This window comes from Ursus maritimus, unplaced genomic scaffold (genome assembly GCF_017311325.1).
Source record: "Ursus maritimus isolate PB19 unplaced genomic scaffold, ASM1731132v1 scaffold_20, whole genome shotgun sequence".
In the NCBI taxonomy this organism is placed as follows: Eukaryota; Metazoa; Chordata; class Mammalia; order Carnivora; family Ursidae; genus Ursus; species Ursus maritimus.
The window spans coordinates 52,097,187-52,122,537 of record NW_024424453.1 but is presented as its reverse complement, the minus strand read 5'-3'; the positions used below and the strand labels follow the sequence as shown (position 1 = coordinate 52,122,537).

The following is a 25,351-nucleotide window of genomic DNA, read 5'->3' as shown; positions in this document are numbered from 1 at the left end:
AAAAAAAATGAAATAGTTATGCAGGTACTATTAGGGAAAGATGGCCAAGATTATTGTTTAGGGAAAAAGCAAGTTGCATAGTATGTACACATTCATATTTAAAAGAGGAAAAGAAAAATTGTCAAGACTCACAAAAAAATGCTTGGTAGACTTTGTGAAAGAGAATTTACTTTTTATCACACATCTTTTTAAAGTGTTTGAATTCTTTAATTTTTTTACCAAGAGCATGCCTTTCAATTTCTTTTGACTTTTTTGCCTTTAAAATTCTTTTGATTGAACATACCATAAAATTCACCCTTTTATTTTTTTTAAGATTTTATTTATTTATTTGACAGAGAGACAGCCAGCGAGAGAGGGAACACAAGCAGGGGGAGTGGGAGAGGAAGAAGCAGGCTCCCAGCAGAGGAGCCTGATGTGGGACTCGATCCCAGAACGCCGGGATCACTCCCTGAGCCGAAGGCAGATGCTTAACGACTGCGCTACCCAGGCGCCCCAAAATTCACCCTTTTAAAGTGTATAATTTAGTGGGTTTCAGTATATTTATGAAGTTGTGTAATCATCACCGCTATCCAATTCCAGGACATTTCATCACCCCAAAAAGAAACCTTATATGCATTGGCAGTCACTCCACATTTCCTCTTGCCCCACCCCCAGGGCAACCAGTAATCTGGTTCTGTCTCTAGGGATTTCCTTATGGAGGACATTTCATATAAATGAGATCATGCAATATGTGACCTTTTGTGTCTGGTTTCTTTCACTCAGCATAACGTTTCAATGTGCATGTATGTTGTAGCGTGTGTCAGTATTTTGTTCTTTTTTATGGCTGAATAATATTGCATTGTCTGTATGTACCACATTTTGTTTGTCCATTCAGCAGTTGGAGATTTGGGTTGTCTGCACGATTTTGGTTGTTATGAGTAATACTGTTAAGAGCATTCATGTACAAGTTTTTGTTTGAATATGTTTTCATTTCTGTGAGGCATATACCTAGGAGTAACATTGCTGAATCATATGGTAACTATTTGAGTAACTGCCAGACTTTTTTCCAAAGCAGATGCACCATTTTTCATTCCCACCAGCAATGGGTCCCAAAATTTCCACATCCTTGTCAATACTTGTTGCTGTCCATCTTTTTTTATTTCAACCATCTTGGTGCGGAGTATACTTCCAATTTTTAAACTAGTTCTTGAAAGGTGATTCGAAGAAGTCTATATGAAGGGGTTCCTGGATGGCTCAGTCGGTTAAGCATCTGCCTTTGACTTAAATCATGATTCCAGGGTCCTGGGATAGAGCCCTGCATGGGCTGCCTGCTCAGAGGGGAGTCTGCTTCTCCCTCTCCCTCTGCCTGCCGCCCTCTCTGCTTGTGCTCTCTCTCTCTCTCTCTCTGTCAAATAAATGAATAAAATCTTAAAAGAGAGAGAGAGAGAGAGAGAGACAAGCCTATGTGAACAATGAAACCAGTGTAACAGAACAGAAAGTCCAGAATTAGTGGCATCTCAAATTGCCGAGGTCATGAGAACACTTCTAAACAAATGATGCTGAGACAAATAGGTAGTCATCTGGAAAATGATAAAACTAGATCCTTACATGAAACTCCAATGGATCAAGGATCTAACATTACAAAGGAAACTATATAGGCACCAGGAAAAAGATATAACTCTTTTTTTTTTTGATGTGGTGTTCCATGATTCATTATTTGCGTATAACACCCAGTGCACCATGCAATATGTGCCCTCCTCAATATCCATCACCGGCCTATCCCAATCCCCCAACCCCCCTCCCCTCTGAAGCCCTCAGTTTGTTTCCCAGAGTCCATAGTCTCTCATGGTTCATTCCCCCTTCTGTTTACCCCCCCCTTCATTCTTCCCTTCCTTCTCCTACCTATCTTCCTGCTATTCCTTATGTTCCATAAATGAATGAAACCATATGATAATTGTCTTCTCTGCTTGCCTTATTTCACTTAGCATAATCTCCTCCAGTCCCATCCATGTTGCTACAAATGTTGGTAATCATTCTTTCTGATGGCTGAGTAATATTCCATTGTATATATGGACCACATCTTCTTAATCCAATCATCTGTTGAAGGGCATCTCAGCACCTTCCACAATTTAGCTATTGTGGACAATGCTGCTATGAACTTTGGGGTGCATATGGCCCTTCTCTTCACTACGTCTGTATCTTTGGGGTAACTACCCAGTAGTGCAATTGCTGGATCATAGCGTAGCTCAATTTTTAACTTTTTAAGGGACCTCCACACTGTTTTCCAAAGTGGCTATACCAACTTGCATTCCCACCAACAGTGTAAGAGGGATCCTCTTTCTCCACATCCTCTCCAACATTTGTTGTTTCTTGCCTTGTCAATTTTTGCCATTCTAACTGGCGTAAGGTGGTATCTCAATGTGGTTTTGATCTGAATTTCCCTGATGGCTAATGATTTTGAACATTTTTTCATGTGTCTGTCAGCCATTTGTATGTCTTCATTGGAAAAGTGTCCGTTTATTATAAAAAAAATCCAAACTCACACAAAAATCAAGAAATGCAAATTAAAACAACCTTGAGATACCAATTCATACCTCTCAGACCAGAAGAAACTTAGAAATACAACAATAAAATTCTGTTGGTGAGACTGTGGGGAAAGAGGCACTCTCCTACATTATGGGTGGTTGTGCAAATTGGTACAATCCTTCTGGATGAAGATTTGACGATATCTAACAGAACTACATATGCATTCATGCATATGAATGAATATGGAGTGATTTCCAGGACACACTGTTAATGAAAAAAAAAGCCAGGTGCCAAGCAGAATCTATATAATGGACCCTCCATGTAAAAAAAAGGAGGTGTAAGAAAACACATATGTGTCTGCTCATTACTGCAAAAGGAATCCAGGAAGAATAAGCCTTTTAAAAAAATAAATAAACAGAAACCGATCATCTACAGGGGGGTGAATGGGAAAGGGGCAGAGAAAAGGGGGAAGTGGGAACTCAGAGGAGTCAAGGGATGAGGAAGAAGTGACACTTCTCTGAGTATATCTTTCTGCAAAGTTCAGACTCCCAGAACCATAGTAATGTTTCACACATGTGCCTTTTACATACCAAAATATAAACAAAACCGATCCAACCCTAAAATGGAATGCAAACACTGAAAAAATATACCTAAGTGTACTACAAATGAGCAAAATAACCATAGTAAATAGGGTGGGGAGGAAAAGAACTTAGTATCTGACTGGAGACAAAAAGAACTGAACACAAACAAACATAAAATGAACATAAAACAAACATCTAGTTAGTAGATGTGTTTCTCAAACGGACATGGTTTAGCAAGTCTGAAACTTATAAAACTGAACAAGTAAAATATATTATAGATGAGAGATGTTACAAATTTTAAAAGGCTAAATGACCATGGAATCAGTGGTATCAGTATAAACTTAAGGTTTTTAATACAAATACATGCAGATGGACACAGTAATACAAACACGTGTATCCATGGGTTAGTACACGAACACACATTTCCTACCTCTGTCTGCTAAGAAGGCCTAGAAATAATGGCACTCCAGTAACAATGATCACAGCCAGTGCCAGACCTTGTTTTCTACACCATTCTCTAACAAAAGGAACTGGGGATCCTTGGAGAAATGGTTGATTCCAGGGGGACACAGAAAATTCATGATGAGCCTGAAGCAATTTGTGGTGTCTGAAAGTAAGGAAGTTCTCAAAAAAGGATGGGGCTTGTCCAAGGAACACAGGAGCCAATCTGAAGAAAGGAGTACTTAATGGCCAAAGCTGGAATAATTTGAGCAACTACGGATTTTATCCCATAGAATAAATATCCTTGAGTCCATACAGATATACATACATACATACATACATACATACATACAGAAAAGGGACAGCTCTTCATTGCAGCAGAATTCCAAGTAATAAATGTAGAAAGAAAGAAGAAAATAAAAAATCAACATTAATCAAAGATCACAGTGATAGCTGATGCTGACAAGATCCACCGATGAATAGAAAATTACTGTGCAAAAATTTGAAGAGAAGCAAGGTATTTGCACAGCCTCAAAGTATTTCCTGCAAGATATTTAACAACTACAAAGGAAAAGATGGTAACTTTACAATGAAGAAATCTCACGGATCCCACCTTAACCAACTAATCAAGGTTAACATCAAGGACATATTGACATGATAAACTCCTTGATATAATATGGAGAAGCCTATGAGCTCATTTCTGTCGTATTCTTACCAAAAATGCATAACTTTATTCTATCATGAGAAAAACATTTAACAAACTCAAACTGATAGACCATCTACAAAACAACTGACCAATACTCTTCAAAAGGGTCAAAGGCATGGAAAACTGAGGAACTGTCAAAGACTGGAGGAGACTAAGCAGCCCTGACAAGCAAGTGCACTGTAGGTCTCTGAACAGAAAAAGGACATTAATGAAAACAAGGGTGAAATTCACATGAGGTCTGTGTATTAGTTGATAGCATTCTGTCAATGTTAACTTTTTGATTTTAATAACTACACCCTGACCTATAACATGCTAAGATTAAGGGAAGCTGGGTGAGGATATACAGAAACTCTTGAACTATTTTTACATCTTTTCTGTATGTCTAAAATTAGCTCAAATTGAAGATTTAAAAAAAAAAGGTGAGCTTCCCTGAGGAAAGAGAGGAAGAAGACGTGGGTAGTAAGAGAGAGGTGGAATTAAAAGGAGAAGCGGCCTATAAGAGTCATGAAGGCTCGTTTGGCAGCAGCCGGGACGGGGAGTGGGGGCAGCGCATGTTACACCTACATGAAGAAAGGGCCGTCTCTTGACTTCACGTGTTTATTCTCCCATGTTTCAGAAAGTCGGGAAGGTTTCAGCTTTTGCAAGAAATAGTATGAGGTTGTGCTGTCCAATATGGCAGCCATGAGGCACAGAGATGGCTACCAAGCACTTCAGATGTGGCTAGTCCACACGGAGATGTGCCAGCAGAGCAAAACACATGCTGGACTTCAAAGACTTTGCACAAAACCAGAACACAGAATGTAAAAGGTCTCCATACTTTTTATACTAATTACACAAGGTAATGACAATATGTTGGATAGATGGGTTAAATAAAATATATTACTAAAATTAATTTCACCTATTTTGCTTTACTTTTTCATAGACCTACCAGAAAATTTAAAATTTTGCACATGGCTCTCATCATGCTTGTACTGGAAAGCACTCATTTCAGTCCCAGGAAATGGAATGCTTGTCAAGTTATTGAGACATACAGTTGGAATCCAAGGCTCTGTGTGCATATAAAATACTCAAACACTGCTCAAACCACCTGGATTTCAAGAGACTTGGAGTTGTGTTTCTTTGCAAACCCAAAGAGTCTTGTCTGGAAATACTTTTTCTTGGGCATTTTTGGGCTGGGGATGTGTAAGGAGAGCACAGTGATTGGAGGCACAGACTTTAACTGTAAATTACCAGACTAATTATCATTAGCGCAGAGGTGAGCTGGACCCAGCTCACACCAGTCCACGAGGGCCAACTGTCGAATGTCCAGAAATGCTATAAGATGGTTGATAAACACAGCCATTACTAACAACTTACTTAATTTAAACTTACAATAAATAAATCACGTTAAAGACAAAACTCATCACTTCCTAATTATTTTGCTACACTTCAGTATAATCTATGATGAGGTTTCTTTACATCTATCTTAACATGGATCTGTGTGGTAAAAATACAATATAATGGTATGCTACTGCACATGTCCCAGCCCCATGTTCAATGACATCATGTTAATAACTAGAAATCAATCATGGTGGAAGTATTTACAAAAAGGAAATTGGCAAACACCACAATTCGGGACTTTTCTTTTTGAAGACCCAGTTGTCAAACACTTGCCAGGATACCACTGTCTCTCAGAGGGTACTAAAATTCAAGGGACACCAAAAAGACAGACAGTAACAAGTGTTGGCAAGGATTTAGAGAAATTAGAACCTTTGTGCATTGCTGGTGGGAGTATAAAATGGTGCAACCACTTTGGAAAACAAGCTGGCAGTTCCTCAAGACATTAAATATAGAGTCACCATGTGATCCAGCAATACCACTCCTAGGTATCTACCTAAGAAAATGAAAATATATTCCAAAAACAAAGGCATATATGCAAAAGTTCACAGCAGCATTATTCATAGTAGCTGAACAAATGACCATCCACTGATGAATGGATAAATAAGATGTGGTTCATCCATACAATGGGATATTATTTGGTAACAATAAGGAATGAAGTACTGATGCACGCTGCAACAAGGATGAATCTTAAAAGCATGCTCAGTGAAAGAAGCCAGTCACAAGACTGTATGAGTCCATTTATACGAAATGTCCAGAACAGGCAAGTCCACAGCCACAGAAAGTAGATTAGTGGTTGCTTAGGGCTGGAGAGGGAGGGGGAAATAGGGAGTGACTGCTAATGGAAACGAGGGTTCGTTTGAAGATGATGAAAATGTTTTAAAATTGATTGTGATAATGGTTGCAATACTCTGTGAATGTACTAAAAACATGGAATTGGACACTTTAAACAGGTGAATTATATGGTATATGAATTATATTTCAATAAAGCTCAAAACAGCCTCTGTAGCACACCTTTTCTCCATTTGCCCAGATGTGGTTTCTGGGACCCAGTCCAGTGGAGAATGACATTAGAGAAATACACCTCACTGCGCTCCTCCGGGACAAGCTAAGGACACAAAACTGTAAGTTCCCAGGCCAGGGGTCCCCAACCAGATGTTTCCGGGCTCTGTCTAGTCCTCAGGCATGTTTAATCTTGAGTGGACATTTTATAATCATGAGTTGTCTTATTTTTTAAAAAAATCCCTCTTTCCAACGTCTCCTGCCTTCAGAAGATGGCGGGAAGGCCTGGTTCCCATGATCAGCAGGAGGCTGTGGCCACAGCAAGCCAAACTCCCCAGCCCCCCACCCCCTCTGTCAGCTCCCTCCCACTGGGGCTGGGAGTCCCTTACCATTCATCATCACAGCTACCCTAGCGTTTTTATAGAACAAAATGTGCTGTCTCCACGGGTTTCCAGAAAGGCAAGAGGCATCAGAGAGCCTGGTGGGTGGGAGCACACACAGCCTTCCTATTTCACAGGCTAACAAGGTATGTCTGTATCAGTGAACCAGTTTGTCCTTGCCTGCGCCAGCCTCACTCTTCCTCGTGGCCTGTCCGGCCCTGGCGAGTATGGAGGATGAAATCCCTGTGTTAGATTCACAAGTGGCCAAGAAGCAGGACCACATCAGTGGTCTGGTTCACAGTGTATCTCCAGTAACTAGTGCAGATTTGGCACAAAATAAAGCACTTAGTAACTATGTGATGAGGGAGGGAACAAGTACAGCCAGGAGCCCCTGTCCTTGAGACACTCAATCCCACGGAGCCCCTGAAGCTGCAAGAGCATGTGGGACCCAGCCATTCTTCCCTCTCTCACCCCCCGTCCTTCCTGCATTCAGCCTGCCCTTCCAGTCATGCTTAATTCCAGGTGAGGTTTAGCCTGAGCCTGTCCCAGGATGGATGGGTAATAGGTGTGGTCGGTTGAGTGGGCTCTCTAATGCCTGAGGTCAGTCAGCCCACAGCGCACCCCCCAGCCTAGTGCTGCTACTTACGCTTGATGAGGTATCCTGGGTAGGGGGCCGAGGCGACGACGTGGAGGACAGTGCAGCCATCCTCATCCTTCTGGTTGATGCGGCCTTTCCACTCGGGCTTGTGGTCCATTAACCACCTAAAAAGATGGTTTTCCTCTGAAGAGAATTAAAATGTGTGACTGATGTTATTTTCTATACACAGAAAATCAATAAAACACATCGGTGTGTAGCACCCTGAGGGAACCAAATGGGGAATCCCGCACACATTTGGCACTCACTACAAATAGGTCCAGGAGACACAGCGTTTGTGAATTAAAAGGATTGGTTATAGAAAGTTATTCATAGGGGCACCGGAGTGGCTCAGTCAGTTGGGCGATTGCCTTTGGCTCAGGTCATGATCCTGGAGTCCTGGGATCAAGTCCCGCATGGGGCTCCCTACTCAGTGGGGAGTCTGTTTCTCCCCCGACCCTACCCCCCTCATGCTCTCTCTCTCACTCTCTCTCAAATAAATAAAATTTTTCTAAAAAAGAGAGAAAGTTACTCATAATGAACTTCAGTCAGGCTCCCTAGAAGCAGAGCCTGAGACAAGGATTCCTATACATGTGAGTTGTTGACAGGGAGCTCAGGAAAAAGAGAGAGGGAAGCAGGATAGGGCAGGGGAAGGAGGCAAGCAGAGATGTGGTCTCAGCTGAGCGGCCTCAGCCGAATCCCACAGGATGCATAAACCGCACCACAGTGTTGACCCATCATGAGGCAGGGGCTAACCTTTTGTACTGCATGTCAGTCAGTCAAGAGCTACAAAATACCTCTAGAGAGGGGGTGAGGATGAGGGAGAACCTCTGTAGGAAGTGGTGCTAATTGGCAAAAAGCAGCGCTCTGGGGGAAGGAGGCAGCTGTGGAGCAGCAGGTGGGGATGGGGGCCCTGGTGGCAAAGAGGCTCCAGGCAGGGCACCAACAGTGCCCATGTCGGAATCAGGTCAGGATCTGAAAAGATCACCCTACTCATTACAATCAATAGGACATATATTTAAAAATTATCTTCCCACGTTCCTTTCTTATAGCTCCTAGGCTCAAGGAAAGCCACATGCTTCTGCCAACTCTGCAAACACCGTTTGTCACCATGTCAGAGCTTTCCTCTACAAATCAAGGATAAAGTTAAACACCTGATCAGACTGATACCTGCCTGCACCTGCAGGACCTAAGGTAAAGAGCAGACACAGTAGGGAATCGTGACTTTCACAACCAGAGACACACTTCTCTGGGTTCCAGATTCCTACTTGAAAACTGGAAGGATTGGATCAGATTGCTTTTAATCAGTCTTTACTTTTAAATCTTTGATCCACCAATCCCTATGTAAGAATAAAACATCTTATGGACTCCCCAGTATATGAAATGGATAACAGCAGGGCAAATGTGGCTAAAGCAAAATGGCGGCCCAGGTCTTGAAGCCCCTGACCACCCCCCTCACTCCTTCATTCCTGGGAAGGCCATCCAGCCTAGGAGAGGAACACTGTCTAGAAAATCCTCTTGGCCCCTTCTGGCTCTAAAACAGTATGGGTACATGTCCAACACTGATGCCATACACGCTTGGAAAAGAAAAACAAGCTTTTTTATCTAACGTGTGTATGTGTTAATGAAAAAATTTAAACATTTTAAAATTTAAATCCTATCGCCAGGTGGTGAAGACTTAAAGAAAGAAAAAAGAATTGTATGAACATCAACATCCTTCAGAAGACCCACAAGCACTCTGTCTCAGCAAGAACAAGTGTTTCCCTTGGTATCGGCCCCCAGCACCACCACCACCATGGCAGTCAGCCCTCTGGCTAATGAGAAAATGAACTTGAACAAAGGGGAGAGAACACCTGTGCTCTGCCAGCTAGAAGAAACTCCACAGCCTCAGGGTGCTCTGCCCTGCAAAGGCTGTCTGTCCCAAGTCCTCTGCGTGGGTCTCAGGGCTTGTTTGCTGCCAGCATCTGTCTAGGAACACAGAATCCTTTTGACTTGGGCCCCTTAGCTACCAGGTCCCAGGTGGAATAAAAACAATGCTGTTTCCCTGCTGCCATTGTTCATTTGAAGAATCAAACTATTTGTGTATTCAAATCATTTGAATATGCCACCTTCAGGTGGCTAAATTCTGGTTTTCTCTTGAGCTCAGTGGAGCGCCGGAGCTCAGGGCTGGGAGGGCACCTTGGATGGTGTGCGACTAGAAGAGCACTCACTTGCTTGGATACAGAGTCGCATGAGGGCATGAAGAGGGTACGGTCCTACACTCTCGATACTCGCACCAATGCAGATAAGCCACTGCACTAACTTGGGCACCTGTTCCATCTTCTCATAAAGTCCAATGAACACGTATTTCTGGGGGAAGAAACACATAAGAAGAATTATGGAAGTCACTCCATCAACATGAAACTTCAAACTCCTTCACTCATAAAGTTCGGGATCAGTAATACCTGGAGAGCTGTGGCCCAAGCCTGAGATGATTATAAATAATCAATTTGCAGTGAGGCAGCTGAAGTCCCCCTATACAGCTGAGGTCCCAAATACAAGCCTGAAGTGGCCTGACTTGAGACCGTATGTTTGAAGAAGTCACCTTACCTCAAAGAGACTCTTCAGTGATAACTCTGGGACATGGATATTTCTTGGTAGCCGGTCTTTTCTGGCCGACAGAAGTAGGAATGACTGATGAGAAGGGAGAAAAAGAAAAAGCCGGAATTATCATGTTCTCCACATAGGTTATTAGAGCAAAAGTTATCTTCAGGGTTAAAACAAGCAAGAAAAAAAAAAAATACCCTCCAGCCCTATCTCTCTTTTCAAGCTACCTACCAAGCTTTACAGCCTGAGCTGTAATCGAAGTCCCTCTGTCCAGCCAACATCCTGTTCCTGCTGAGAGCTGAGCTCTCCCCACATTTCCTCAGAGCCAGCTGAGGACAGCAGCTGCTGACGTCAAGCAGCATTGCTGAGACTACAATGGGTAAAGAAGTGATTCCCTGCAAAGTTCTTAAAGCCTACTCAGCAAGCAGAAAAATCCGATCCTTTACAAGTATCTCATTCCAATTCATTCTTTAGCACTTCAGTGTTTCATAAGCCCCAAGGTGTTCGGGGTCCGTTAGACCCTGTGGAGCAGTGTGTGGAGCGGCTCCTACCAGCCGGTGAGTGAGAGCCGACGGCAGTTCAGAATTCCCAGTGCCACGTCCCGGAGCCCTTATTAGTGACTTCAAATTGGGCCCTGGTGAGAGTATTGACACTACAGAAATTGACAAACTTTTTTTTTCTCAGCGAGCCAGTGACGCTATCTAAAGTCACTAAAGAAACTGAATCCTGAAAACGTCAAGCCATTTTTCCTAGGTCACACACAGAGCATGTCCTGAGAGGTCCCTACTGAGATCATCCAGGTGTGCCAACAGGTCTAAGGGCTCCAGGCTCTGGTATGGCCACGGCTGGAGACCAGGCTCGGCCTCAACCTCCATCATGTATGCTCCTGCTAGTGGATGTGGGACCACAGGAACTGAGCCACATCTTGAATCCGGGTTTTGCAGCCTGATGCCCACTCTTTACTGCTCGCCCTGAACACACCCCAATCTCAAAATGACATGCTCAGGGTTCTGACAATCCTGATGGCTTACCTGGCTTTTTTTTTTTTTAACAAGATATCTCTATTTCCAGTATGTGAAAAAATGACTGGGGCCCCACAGCTGGAATATTGGACCAAAGGACCTGCCACAGAGCTGCAATCTTGGACCTTCCCTTGCCTGCCTGCTTTCTCAAGACCTTTTGATATGGGAGTGAGCTTCAGGAAACTTGTTGCTGGACTTTCAGGGATTTCCCATGAACCACCTGAAACTATACCCATAACTGTTGTGTATGCAAAGAAAACCCCATCAATTTCATTAGATTTCCAATGTAATCCATGAGCTTTTTAAAAATTGAAGAATTCTGTATTTTAAAGTGATTTACCTTGCCTGGCTCAAGAGTCCTTATAGGTTGCCCTTGTTTTTGGTGACTTTGCTGGACTGCCCAGCTTCCGAAAGCCCAGCAGGCCCTTCCTGACCTAACTGCCACCTTTGGCCAGCCCTTTCCACATGCACTGAGAGCCCACCATCAGTGACAACTAATATTCACTGGGCATTTAGCACATGCCAGGCATTGCAAAGCTCCGTTAGCTCAGTGCCTGGCACGTTGTAAGCCCTTGATAAACATTAGCTAATGTTATTATTAGGTGTTCTTGGTCCATTATTTATCATTCTCACCAAAACCCTGAGGAGTAAGTATATATCCTGCAACTTGCAAATGAGGAAATAAGGCCCAGAGGGGAAGTAATTAGCCTAAAAGAGAAAGTGGAAGATTATGATTTGAGGAGGCATCTGTGTGACACTGAAGCCCAGGCTCACAGTCCACCCCACTCCTCCATTCTCTGGATTCCCAGCCCTGGGTTTGGCTCCTGCAGCCTCACTGTTATCTGTGGGCAGCAGTCCCTTAAAGCTACACAGAAGTGGGGCACCTGGGTGGCTAAGCCCATTAAGCGCCTGCCTTTGGTTCGGGTCACAATCCTAGGCTCCCTGCTCAGCAGGGAGTCCGCTTCTCCCTCTCCTTCTGCTCCTCCCCAACCCCCCCCCCACTCATGCTCACATGCTCTTTCCCTCTCTCTCTCTTTCTCATGCTCTCTCCCGCGCACGCGCTCTCTCTCAAGTAAATAAATAAAATCTTTTTTTTAAATTTTTTTAATTGAGAAAAAAAGCTACACAGAATTGCTCAGGGTAACACAGGCAGGTCTTCTAAGCCAACACTAGCAAATGCAGTATAAAAAGATGATGAAGATGAACATGCAATTGTTTATTTTCCTCATTCCACATTATCATTAGCACCTGAACTTGACACTTCTGTGATGACAATGAAGACACAGAGCAAGGAGTGAGGGCGATACACATTAGCTAATATTATTATTAGGTGTTCTGAATATGTTTCCTATCTTTAAAAAAAAACAGAAACTGGTTAATCTATATCACTCAGTGACTTTCCATCTTCAATGGTGGTGCAGTTAAAAAGTTATTTTGGCATCAAAATACACAGATAACAAATTACAATCCCCTCCCCAATGCAGACAGAAAGAGTCCATTTAACCAAGAATGTACGTCCCCACAAGAGAGCCATCCTCTTTTACTTACATGCCATAATCCTTTCTTTGCCAACTTTTCTATTACAGATTGCCACACTTCTGTTGAGAATTCGGTAGTAAAAATGTGATCAAAACAGGGCAAAAAACTTTGCAAAACAATGGGGTCACCTGAAAGAAATTTCCATAGTTTAGAAATTTTAACCTGGGCAGAGTCTAGAACATTTAGGGAAAGGTTCTCCAATTAAGACCACAGATAGATACATGGAAAATTAAAACTATCAGAAAGAAAGGCATTTGCAAAGTAAAAGTCCTTTATAACGGACCGAAGTAGCAATCACTTCAGGCTAACCTATCAGCTCAATGCCCCAAGAGTTAGGCAGTGTGATGTGAGCTAACAGTCACTTCGCTCTTCTATATGCCAAGCCCAGCAATACGTGCTAATATTTAATCCCTCAAACAGACCAACAAGGCAATGGCCTATTATCTCCACTTATAGAGGAGGAAATAGAAACTCAAAAGAAGTTAAAAAAAATAAAAATAAAAAAATAACACCTCATATCCTTTAAGAAAGATGTGACAAATATTATTTTCACCCAACCGATGAGAAATGATGACAAATGAGGTCAGGTTTCATGGCATATCATGCAGCTAGTTAATGACAAAAACAAAGACGGGGACCCAGATTTGCCAACTCTCAGTCAACACACATTCTTCTAACCTAGTGGCCCATTGCATCTCATGATCCTCCAAACCACATTTCTCAAACTCATGAATGAGATCATCCAAGGAGCAAGGGCAGGTGTCAGCCTCTCCTCCAGGATTATCAACTTCCAAAAACAAGTAAATATCAAATAAATAGATATTGCTCGAAAGGATACAAAATTTCCATAAATATATTTTTCAAATTTTAGAAATTGTGCCATAGGCATACATTCACCTTCCAAATAGGAATACTTTGGCATAATCGTATGGGATGCATTGCCCTAAGAAGTCCCATGAAATGCCCCCTCTCAGGATGGCGGCAGAATGGAAACCATCCAGATTTTTTTAAGGGAGCAGTCACCCAGAAATAAACAGTGACTTTACAAAGATGCAGAGAGGACATGAGGGATGGTAGGGAACAGGCCAAGCCATCAGACTCAGGAAAGGCAAGCAGGTCACTGCCAGCAAAAGCCGGACTGGAAAGCTGGGACCGGTCAGCATTTATCTGGGGATCTTCTACTTCTCTGTCCAAGGGACTCAGCTGTGCCCACCTCTAAACCCTTCCCACTGCCTGCCTGATATGGCTTTCACCCCTCCCCCGTCTGCCAAGCTTGCCCAAATTTGCCACAGACCACAATAGTTGCTTTCCCACAATCTCCGTGGGCACAGTTGGACCTGTAACAGCTGAATCTATTTCCCCACCTCTGAAAGCCAAAGACCATTTTCCCCCAATTCTAACACGTGCCATTTTTCGCATTCTAACATCTCCAGCATCGGGACGTGTGTGACAATTGATTTTGTCTCTCAGTGGCAAAACATTTATCAACGGCACATCTTAAGTCAATACAATCTTAAAGGAGTATGTTAGATTGTGTTTTATGGTTTTCTGTTTTTGCCTAATCCAGGCCACTGACAAAGCCAGCTCACCGGCAAGGTCATTAGAGTAATAACTCGAGGCAGTGACGCAAAAGGCTTCCCGTGCGTCACTCCTGCACTGAGTGCCCAGGTCCTCTGCTGCAGTGAGCATAGCAAGGGAGACCTTGAGCACCACGTCATCTTCCACTGTTAGGAGTTAGTAGGACAGTTAGGTAGTCAGGGCCTGGGCCCCCAACAAGAAAATATGGAGTCAGGACAGCTAAGATAGAACAGCACCAGCATCCTGTTTTGCAGCTCAGACAGGAGCGCCCTAGCATTCTGCTTTGCAGCCTTTGCAGAAATGACTTCTGCAAAACGTCCTAAAGTAAGACAGTTACCCACAAAGCACTTGTCACTATCACAGGCAATGGCAGTTAAGACATAAGCCCCCAGATATCAGCAAAAAAGACCATCCACACGTTGACGTTAATCTAATAGGTAGATAATGTGACCAAAGTCCTGATTGGTACGACTCAGCACACCCTGGTTGCTGAAAATAGTTCCACAAAAGAGCTCATAAAATCCCCTAGACTTGGAAACTCGGGGGGCAACCTACTCGGGCCTCTCTCCGCCTCCGGGAGCTTTACACTACAGCTCAGCAAACTTTGCTCTGCTGCCCACCACTCTTCCTCTGGTCTACCTGTTCATTCTTCCAAGCGGCATGACCAAGAACCACAAGCACTAAAGGCAGAGAATTCCTGCAACACCTCTATGAGCCCTTCCAGGGTATTTTGATAGCAAACAGGAATATTTCTCGGCGTATTGGAGAAACACATGCAAACATCACAGGAAAGAGCACAAATCACATAAAATAAGTAGCATAGAGAGGAAAAGATCTATAAGAAGCAACAGAGAAAACTGAAGTCTGATTGGGAGAGCTTTATAAGTGGTTTCTGCAAAAGGATTTTGTTGTTTTTACAAGGACATGAGCCACCAAAGCTTCTAAAATGCTTTCTAGTGTGAAAATAATTCCATTCAAACTACATAAACCAGCCACAAAGAAACACCCTGGAATTATCTCCCCAAGAGCCTTTCAAATAAAATAATAGGATTTTAAAATTTTTTAAAAAAGGAAAGAAAGAATGAACAAAGGCTCCCTCCGGTTCCAACTTACTGCCCATCGTGGTGAAGATTCCCACAAGGAAATCAGCAACCTGGATCTGGTCTGGAGTGCTTTGCAGAAGCCGCAGACCCTCGAAAAACATGCGAGCCGCTTCATAAGGTTGGAGCAACCGCAGCAAAGAATAACCAGCTCGGTAGTATCCCTGGGACAGAAGAAAAGCAAAACCGTAACTCGCCCATCTCTTCCAACCAGCCGCTAAAAGGAAAGGAAAGATTGATGACCTGGGGGAATGGACTGTAGAGGTTTCGCTTCTATGTAAACACAGATTTCTAACAAGCGCTGGAGACAGCATTCCCACGTTACGTTCTGTGCCACATTTTTCCTGTCGTTTTTTAACCGCCAAGAAAATAATCACTTTCAAATCCATGACTTAAACACAGCATCTAACATATGACACAGAGTGATGGAAGCAGGCCTGGTTCCAATTACATGTGTGGCTTATTTATTCATGCCTCAAATCACAGCCCGGGCAAGAAGAGAATGAAAAAATCCTAGGATGACAGTGTTCCAAAAAAGAATGAGATTGTCATGTAAACACAGAAGTTGTTCCCTGCTCCTTTCAATCAAAGTAAACACAATTTCCACTGGGTATGTAGCCGGAAAAAAAAAAATGAAAATGGTAACGACAAGCACTGAGATGTATTGAGCTCTACATTGTAGGCAATGCACACCAGAGGCAAAAATTTTTTCTTTCTGTAAAGAGGCAAATTACAATGAGTAACAGAAAAATGGTTTAGTTTTACCTATATACACACTGCGTACCTTGAGTAGGAACAAAATGATACTGCCTTTCCCCTCTTTGATTCTCTAAAGGAATCCATACCAGCACCTACCAAGACAACATTCTAAGATAATGAAAGGTGTTCACCAATCGGCTTCATAAAAAAAGCAAGCACTTAAAAATTGCACTTGACACCAAATCTCTGATTCTTTCTCGATTTGTTTTCACCTTCCTTTGAAAGTCTAGAACCTTAGATAACAACCAGAAAAGAGGGGTGGGAGAAGGTGGGGTTTTTTCCCCCCAACTGGGTAAGCTGGACACAGAATTCCCCACTTCCTTGCCCTCCTCAGATTTAAGTTTCTTTCATCTTTTATATTTGCAGGGTGGGGGGGGATGAAGGGGATGAGAATATGCCACCCCAAAATATGACACTTTGGCATAGGTGTTATCTTGAGTCCGAGGCATTTGAGATTCAACAGATGCAGAAAGAACCCTTCCTGGAGCCTCCCTTATCTGACTGAAAGCAGATAGTCTAAGAAAACGAGGACTGCCATAAATCCCCTCTCCCTCTCCCAGGGAATTTTTATGGCCATGAAGGAGGCCGAAATCGGCACTGAGCGGGACCAGCACTGCTAAGTGTTGCTAAGATAGCCTGATCTCCCTCCCATTAGTTTCCCACACATACGTGTGTTCCCACAGTCCAAGGCCCCAGAAGTCTACACGCCTTTCCTTTGTCCGGCCCATCTCCACAGTTTATTGCTCTTTGTTAAAAATGTATATAAGTTCTCAGGGCGTGGCTCAGTCAATTTTAAGCCTCTGATTCTTGATTTTGGCTCAGGTCATGATCTCAGGGTCATGGGATAGATCCCTTGGTCGGGCTCTGGGCTCAGTCCCAAGTCTGCTTGTCCCTCTCTCTCTGCTCCTCCCCCCACTTTCTTTTCTCTCTCTATCTCTAAAATAAACAAATAAAATCTTTTAAAAATATATATATGATTTCTCAAGCCTACCTGCTTCTCTTGGGGTCTTTCCTAGGAAGGCCCCTGTGTCATGTAAAAATTAACACAAAATAAAATTTATATGGTTTTCTTTTGTTAATTTGTCTCTTGTCAGTCAGATTTGCAGGGCCCCAGCCACTGAACCAAAAGAAGGTAGACAGAAAGCATTCTTCCTCCCCTACAGAGGACATTTAGGGGAGGACGGCAAGTGGGAGAGAATGGGGAAAGAGGGAGACAGCCAGGAGTAAGAATGGGGAGTGGGTCCTGGTCACTGTGCTGCTGGGGACTGCTGTAGGTCTGGCCCCTCAAGGAAGTCCATCCAAGGCCTGGGGATGTGCGCATGCCCCAAGTCCTCCCCCCCCCCATCCAGCTGGGGGATGGGGAAAATCCTAAAATGTCTCTGGGGAGACTTCCTCAGGAATGCTTTCCCATTTTTAAAACTATTCAATAGTTCCTAAAGTATCCATCCTCCAATATAAGGGGTTTAAGGTAAAAGAGACAAATCCCTTCCTTGAGGATGTAGAATCCGTAGGTCAAAGCCCCTCCCCACTTCCCACTGTTCAGCTTCTAGCAGTTGTGCACAAAAGGCAGACCCCTGAGGAAATAATGCAAACTCCTATTTACCGAGGGCCAAGAACTTGAACCAAGGACTCCTTTTTTTATTCTTTTTTTTATTTAATAATATTTTTTATTATATTATGTTAGTCACCATACAGTACATCCCTAGTTTTTGATGTAAAGTTCCATGATTCATTACTTGCATATAACAGCCAGTGAGGACTCTTAATCCTGGAAGCAACTCTAGGATCTAGATAGCATTTCCCTTTACAGTCGGGGGCGGGGAGGAAGGCTTAAGGAGGGAAAAGGAGCTCCTTGGAGCTGCTGAAACCAATCCACAGCAGAGCACTGGGGAGAAAGGGCTGTGCTTTTCCCATCTCGGAGCCTCGCTATAAATAGGCTAGATCACTGACAGACACTTCATTGCATGTGCCTCAGGCTCCTGAATGTCCACTCCTTTACGGACTCTGATTCTGCTTTTTGTGCTCTCCCCAACTGGACAATGAGTTATTACTCAAGAGCTGGGATGGTGTCTTCCTGTCTGTTTGCCCTCCTCAAGACACAAAGAACGAAGAACAGAGAGGTGCCTCGCAGAGTGGGCACTGACAGAATTTTAGCTGAGAACAACAACCAAATGGTCATTTATTGACCTTTGCTAACTCCAGCCTCTCAAACGTCCCCAATCTCTCCAACGGAGCTGATTTCCACGTAAGAAGTGCTTCCTGAAGAATCCGTGTCATATGTCCACCCAGCTGGCTAAAATGAAACTTGCAAGCGTCACTTCAGACGCCCAGTCCTGGTGTAACTATATCAGAACACTACGAGCTCCCCCCACAAGGGCATTTCCACAGCTGGCCACCATGGTTGTTAGTCTCCTCCAGATGGGCTCGCATGCCCTATGGGCATCTGTCTGAAGTGCAGAGAGTTGAAGGCAAGCTCTCCTCACACTTTCATTTTACAAAGAAGGAGGAGGTGAGAGGAAGATAGGCAGGGCCCCCAGCTGTCACCGTACCTTCACGTAGGTTGGATCCCACTGGAGACATTCCTTGGCCGCCACAAAGGCCTCATTCCATTTCCCAAGGCTGTAAAATGCATTGGATTTGTTGCACAGAAGCACAGCCAGCTCCCGGGGGGGAACCCTGTCAGAAAGAACGGACCGGTGGTCAGGAGAGCTATCTTGCTGCAGATACAGAAAACCACCCTGAAGGCCGCAATGCTGGGCCTGGCTGCCACCATCGCCAGTTAATGTCCCAGTTACACCTATCACGTCTGGCCCTCCAACTCTCCCCCCACCCCAGAAAGCCCAGGACATTCGCAAAGTACAAGTCTGTCCCTCCTCGCTCCCAAATCCTCTGCTCCTTTTCATGACAAATGTTCTCAGCACCTCAGCTCTACCTCTCACTGTTCTCCACCGATCTTTTTATTTTTTAGAGACCACCTTGGTGGAGATGCTGTGAAAATGGTGACCGGTCCTAAGGACGGAGAGGATGGAAGTTCCCACTGAGCCTCAGCAGAGTCCAGACACTGATCCGTGTAGTGTGGGGTGAGCCCCTCTACGTGCATGTCCACACTGGATGGATGCAGGGCTTATCACAGGAAGGGCCTTTCACACATGTGACCACACCATCCCCACGGACCTACTGTGACAGGTGCAGGATAAGCACCATTGTAGTGTAGAGGCAGGACCGCCCTAACATTTGCAGGACCCAGGGCCAGAGTGCAAATGGGGCTCACACACACTGGGGTTAATCCACACTGTCCAATATGGTAGCCACTGGCTATGTGTAGCTATTCATATTTAATTTAATTTAATTTAATTTAATTTAAATAAAATTTAAAATTCAGTTCTTTAGCTGTATTAGCCACATTTCAAGTACTTGATAGCCCCATTCTATATTATAGAACATCTTCATCATCATAGAAGGTCCTATTGGACAGTGCTACCCTAAGTATTTGAAGGTCATAAATCAAGTTCACAAAGTGTTCAATAAAATATGTTCTATCTTCCTACTTTATAATACCTGGTTCAAATTTAGAACTGTAGGAACTGTGTCAGGGCAGAGTGAGCCAAGACTGCACCCCTGCCCACTCCCTCCATCTCAGCCTTCATCCTGCCCTGCAGGAGGCATGATTCCAAGTGCTGTCCACACGCATGAACTTGCCCAGCCCTCGGAAGAACAGGCTGCAGGTAGGAGGTCTGTGAAAGCCCTGGGAGCAGAGTCCATGGGCAGGAATTCCAGGGTCCTGATACCCATGGAGTGGACCAAAGGGGAGGAAAAGACTCTGGGTGGGTAAAGCCCATGGCCCCACAGACTCCTGCCTGGGTGGTGGGCACAGCTGGAGGGAAGCCACAGGAGGGCCCTCTAAAGCATATCAGGGTGGGTCCTCTTGCCTGGGTCTAGGGATAATACTCCAAGCTTGGTGCCAAAACCACACCAAATGTGAAGACATATGCAAAGTGTACCACAATATGTTGAAGCCTAGATGCCATTCAATTCAAGACACATGAGAGAAAAAAAGCCAGGCTTATACCTCTTTTTTATCGAATATTTTAATTGCAAAAGTACTACAAATCACTATAGAAAAGGTAAGTGATGCAGACAAGCACAAATAAAAAGCAAAGTAAAAATCACCTCTACTACTGCCCCAGCCTCAGTGCTTTATGTTTCCGGCTTCTGTCACTGCCCGTCGTTCCCTCTAGGTGAAGGGACGAGGCCCCAGAAGCACAGGAGAGGCAGTGGGGCAGCCAGTGGGTGACTGGCAAGGAAGCTATGACTGCAGGTGCCGAGCCCAGATACCCTGCCCAGGGCCACCATCCCCAGCTGCAGTGAGCACTGGCTGCCACTAGGGGCTCCCAGTGCCCTGTTCTCCAGATTTGCCCTCAGCCTAACGGGAGCTGCACTCTTCGCCGGAGGTTATGACCCTGCTGTGCACTAAATTGTGCCCCTCCATCCATATGTTGAAGTCCTACCAGCCAGTGTAATGGTATTTGGAGATGGGGCCTTTGGGGAGGTAATTAGGTTTAGCTGAGGTCATGAAGTGGGGCCCTTATGATAAGATTAGTGCCCTTATATGAGGAGACACCAGAGAGCTTCCTCCCTCTCTGTCTCTCTCTCTGTCTTTCTCTGTCTCTCTCTCTCCACCATGTGAGGACATGGTGCAAAGGTAGGTATCTGCAAGCCAGGAAGAGAACTCTCACCAGAAACTGAATTGGCCAGCACTTTGATCTCAGACTTACCAGCCTCTAGAACTTCGAGAAATAAGTTCCTGTTGTTGACTCCGCCCAGGCAATGGTATATTGTTATGGCAGCCCAAGCTGACTAATACAGCCCCACTCCTTAGGACAACTTCTCAGGGCCAGACAGCCTACAATAGATGGCTGACTGACATGAGAATCAAAAGGTCAGCTCCCTTGCCCCAAAGTGGGACCAGCTCTGCAGTACAGCTCATGCCCCGGAGCTCCCCAGGGGATCAGGCTGAAGCTGCCTTCAGTTGGCACACCATCCCTGCCTGGAGCCTTCTCTGCCCCATCCTGCTTCCCTCCATTCTCTCCTCCTGAGAGCACTTGCACCTAAATCCCTAGTTCAGCGGCCAGTGGCAGGAAGGTCGTGAAAGACAATACGTGAGGGTCCAGGCAGAAGTCCCGTTAGTGGTCCCACAGTGTGGGGTCAGTCTACAGCCATAACTGCTACACAACATTTCATCTTTAAGAAAGTCAGATGCTATGGGCACCTGGGTGGCTCAGTCGGTTCAGTGTCTGCTTTGGGCTCAGGTCATGATCCCAGGGTCCTGGGATCAAGCCCCATGTTGGGTTCCCTGCTCAGTGGGGAGTCTACTTCTCCCTCTGCCCCTCCCCACTTGTGCTCTCTCACTCACTCTCTCTCTCTCTCAAATAAATAAATAAATTCAAGAAAGAAAGAAAGAAAGAAAGAAAGAAAGAAAGAAAGAAAGAGAAAGAAAGAAAGAAAAAAAAAGTCAGATGACTTGCACTCTAAGCCTGGCTTTGACACCGTTCTGATCTTAGCCAGGAGGTGCAGAATTACAGATCCAAGCCAATGGCACTCAACTCACATCCAGCTAGAGGGTAGACACCAAGGTGATAGAAGGTAGGAAGTAGGAGGCATGATTCAGTAATTTCATTCAGTGGCATTTCCCAGCACAAGTTTAAGCTCCATGCACCCCATAAATGACAATCTCTATTGCAGCTGTTCCCAAAGCGTGGTGTGGGAACCTCTGGGGGTCCCTAAGACCATTTCAATTGGTCCACAAGGTCAAATATTTTCACAATGGTAGCAGGCTGAATAATGGTCCCTAAATAATATTACCTTTTATGGGGGGGGAACCTTTGCAGATGTGATCAATTTCTAAATCTTGGGGGGAGATTATCCTGGGTTAGGATTCTATCACAAGGGTCCTTGTGAGAGACAGACAGGGGGAGACACGACACAGAACAGGAGACAGTGATACAATGCAACAGCACACTGGAAGGATGCACTTTGAAGATGAAAGAAGGGGCCACCAGGCAAGGCGTGCAGGAGGCCACCCAAAGTGGAAAGAGGCAAGGAAATGGATTGTCCTCTGCAAAAGACCAGCCCTACAGACACCTCAATTTAAACTTCGTGAGACTCATTTTGGACTTCTGACCTCCAAAACTGTAAGATAATAAACATGTATTGTTTTAAGCCACTAAATTGTGGTAATTAGGTACAGTGGTAACAAGGAACTGAGATATTATGTGCCTTTTTCACACATTCTCTCACATGTATCCCAGGAATCTTCCGGGGGGGCTACATGATGTGTGATATCCCAAAGGATTGAATGCAGAAGCAGATATGAGAGGTCAGGTGTCTTCTATTGATAAAGAGCTCTGCAAAAATGAAAAATGTGCAGCTCTTCTCACGAAGTTTCTGGTTTTGGAAAATATACTTATTTTTCATTAAAATACATTACTGAGGTTGACGTGGAATGAGTTTTGTCATTGAAATTTTAATGAGGTAATTGAATCTATATTTTAAATTTATCTCAGTTTTAAGTTCAAATCCTGGCTGTATTGACAGCTCCAGCTTACATAAACAAAAGCTCTTAAGGGTCCTCCATAATTGTCAAGCATGTCATGGTACTAAAATGTTTGGGCACAGGTCAGTTGGAAGTTGAAGGGGCAGGGGAAGAGGTGAGCTGGAGCTCCCCTGTGGTACCACTGGAGCCACAGGGGAAATGGCACAGAGAACCAGGAAAACGAAACAAATGCCAGCGAAGAGGCTGGGGCCTTGGACCATCCCAGGAACTCTGATTCCCATCACCAGACAAAAGGGGAAGTTGTGCAACAGCCCCTGTGTTTCACTTTCTATTTCCCTCTTAGTATTCTCTGTGCAGTTTCGGAGCTCACAGTACAGAGCAGATACGTAGGAAGCAGGGGAGGAGGGGAGGAGGAAGAGAAAGAAAACAGAAACTAGGCGACGTGATAAGAAACGGGAGGTAAACAAGTGACAGAGGGAGTTTCCATTTACTGAAAACACAGAAACAAACCCAACACCAGAAGAGCGGAGTAAACTGCACTCACCCCCACTGGTACAACTGCAGGAGGATCTGGATGGCTTCATCGTACTTTCTGATGGCCAGAGAGAAGTTCCCGTTCTTCAGGACCTGGTTGCCGGACTCTTTCAGCAGCTCGGCGTAAGCCGTGGGGTCCATCCTGTGGGGAGAGGGGGCTAGGGCTGGCGGCCAGGCCCCGCGTGGGACCCGGCTCCCTTTACGTCTGCATGGCTGGGAGTGTGCAGAGGCAGTTTGTCCGCTCTGGCCCCACCCACCTGCACGGAGCACATCCTGACAACGCCCCTCACCACCCCGGGGACCAGACAGGGAGTCCGAGGAGACCGTTTCTTCCCCAGTTCTTTTCTGACCTGGGAGGCAGCCGCCGAGCAATTCCAGGTATCCTGTGGTAGTGATAAGCCAGGCACTGAGGGAGGAGGCTGCCGCCAAAGCCCGAGACAACTCGCACCTCATGGGTAGCCTGTGCCCCAGAAGTGGCAGCTGTTCCCCAAAAGGGCACTATCGTTACTTTCTCCCTTACCCACCATGACGGCCCATAAAGGAGGCACTGTCCCCACTGTTCAGATGAGGAAACTGAGGCTCAACGAGGTTCAAGTCACTTTGCCCAAGCATCTGCTAATGGCATTGCCGGGTTCTGACCTCACGTCCAAGTTTCTGCTCTTGACCACTATACCACATCACCTGTCCGTACAAACACAGCTCAGTGGATAGTCCCGCCATTCTCTTGGGAGCGGGAAAAGGGAGGGGAAGGGCAATTCTAAAGGCCTCCATATACAAGAGGCTGGGACACAGGGCCACAACCACTGCCTCTCCTGCCCTCCTCCCTTCCTAAAACACTATAAAATAAGCCTTGGAGTATGTGTCCCTCAGATTACTTCTTGCAGGTCATGACTTCTGTCTTACTCATTTTTGTAGTTGCACAGACTAGCGATGGGCACTTAAATATTTGTGGTGTAACAGGTGTGAAGGCCAGACCCAGAAGGTTGCCTGTTACTGATTCTCTCTCGGGTGGGCTGCGTAGTCGGAGACAAGCGCCTGGAGCCCTACCTGCCCGAGGAGCCCAGGAGTGTTTGCTGGGCAAAGGTAGCAGAAAGGAGAGCATCTAGGGATGTCTTGGGAAGCAGCCGCCAAGGAGGCAGAGAAAAGGTGGGGCTCGGAAGAGATGCCCCTTAGAATCTCCTCCTCCCAGGGTAACAGTGGGAAGGGGAGTCTGAAATATGAAGGAGGACAATTCAGGTGTTTGCATAGGCCATGTACCTGGGAGTGGGAGATCACACAATCTATCAGGGGGTTTTATTATTGATCTTAGATAATGATTCATATTATTTTTATCATTTCAAATCTTGGTGAGAAGTTTTGGGACAGGGGAAGAGATCCAAGCAGATATAAGTGGTGGCCTATTTTAAACCCACATGAGCTTATCGAGGATGGGGTTTTGGATCAGCGCTCCGTTCCTCAGCCAGAGCTGTATCTGAATGAGGCTCATGGTTCCTAAACAAGTCAGAGTACAAAATTCCACATATACTTTCCATTAAATAATCTCTCAATTCCATGACTCAAATTTATACAGAGATGACAGAGGTGAACATGAAAAAATGTTCAAGAATTGATTGACTACAGGGGCACCTGGGTGGCGCAGTCGTTAAGCGTCTGCCTTTGGCTCAGGGCATGATCCTGGCGTTCTGGGATCGAGACCCACATCAGGCTCCTCTGCTGGGAGCCTGCTTCTTCCTCTCCCACTCCCCCCGCTTGCGTTCCCTCTCTCGCTGGCTGTCTCTCTCTCTGTCAAATAAATAAATAAAATCTTTAAAAAAAAAAGAATTGATTGACTACAGATATAAACATGTTTCTCTTCTGAGTATCATCAGCTATCTGTCCAGTTTTTTAAACTGGCCATGACCAGGCAACTAGGAAAAAAAAAGTCACCATTCACAACTGACAAGGATTAATATGCCTCTTTTGGGATCCCTGCTCAGCAGGGAGCCTGCTTCTGCCTCTCCCTCTGCCGCTACCCCTGCTTGTGCTCTCTTACTCACTCTCTCTCTCTCTCTCAT

The 25,351-nt window shown here is 44.9% G+C and overlaps 1 protein-coding gene across 2 annotated transcripts in view; it reads right to left on the bottom strand.

The window, feature by feature from the left end:
• The window catches only part of TRANK1 (tetratricopeptide repeat and ankyrin repeat containing 1), a 79,524-nt gene extending 54,544 nt beyond the window's left edge, over nt 1-24,980 (bottom strand). Inside the window, exons 1-7 of one of the 2 annotated variants that reach the window (XM_040636985.1) lie at nt 23,308-24,980; nt 18,760-18,886; nt 15,465-15,668; nt 12,783-12,901; nt 10,216-10,299; nt 9,837-9,975; nt 7,639-7,773 (exon numbers count right to left, since the gene is read on the bottom strand). In XM_040636985.1, coding sequence (XP_040492919.1) covers nt 7,639-7,773; nt 9,837-9,975; nt 10,216-10,299; nt 12,783-12,901; nt 15,465-15,668; nt 18,760-18,790 — 712 coding nt within the window. In that variant the 5' untranslated portion in view covers nt 18,791-18,886; nt 23,308-24,980. The remainder of the gene's footprint in view (nt 1-7,638; nt 7,774-9,836; nt 9,976-10,215; nt 10,300-12,782; nt 12,902-15,464; nt 15,669-18,759; nt 18,887-23,307) is intronic. The other variant, XM_008710395.2, reaches the window with a different exon arrangement.
• Between the last annotated feature and the right edge of the window lie 371 nt (nt 24,981-25,351).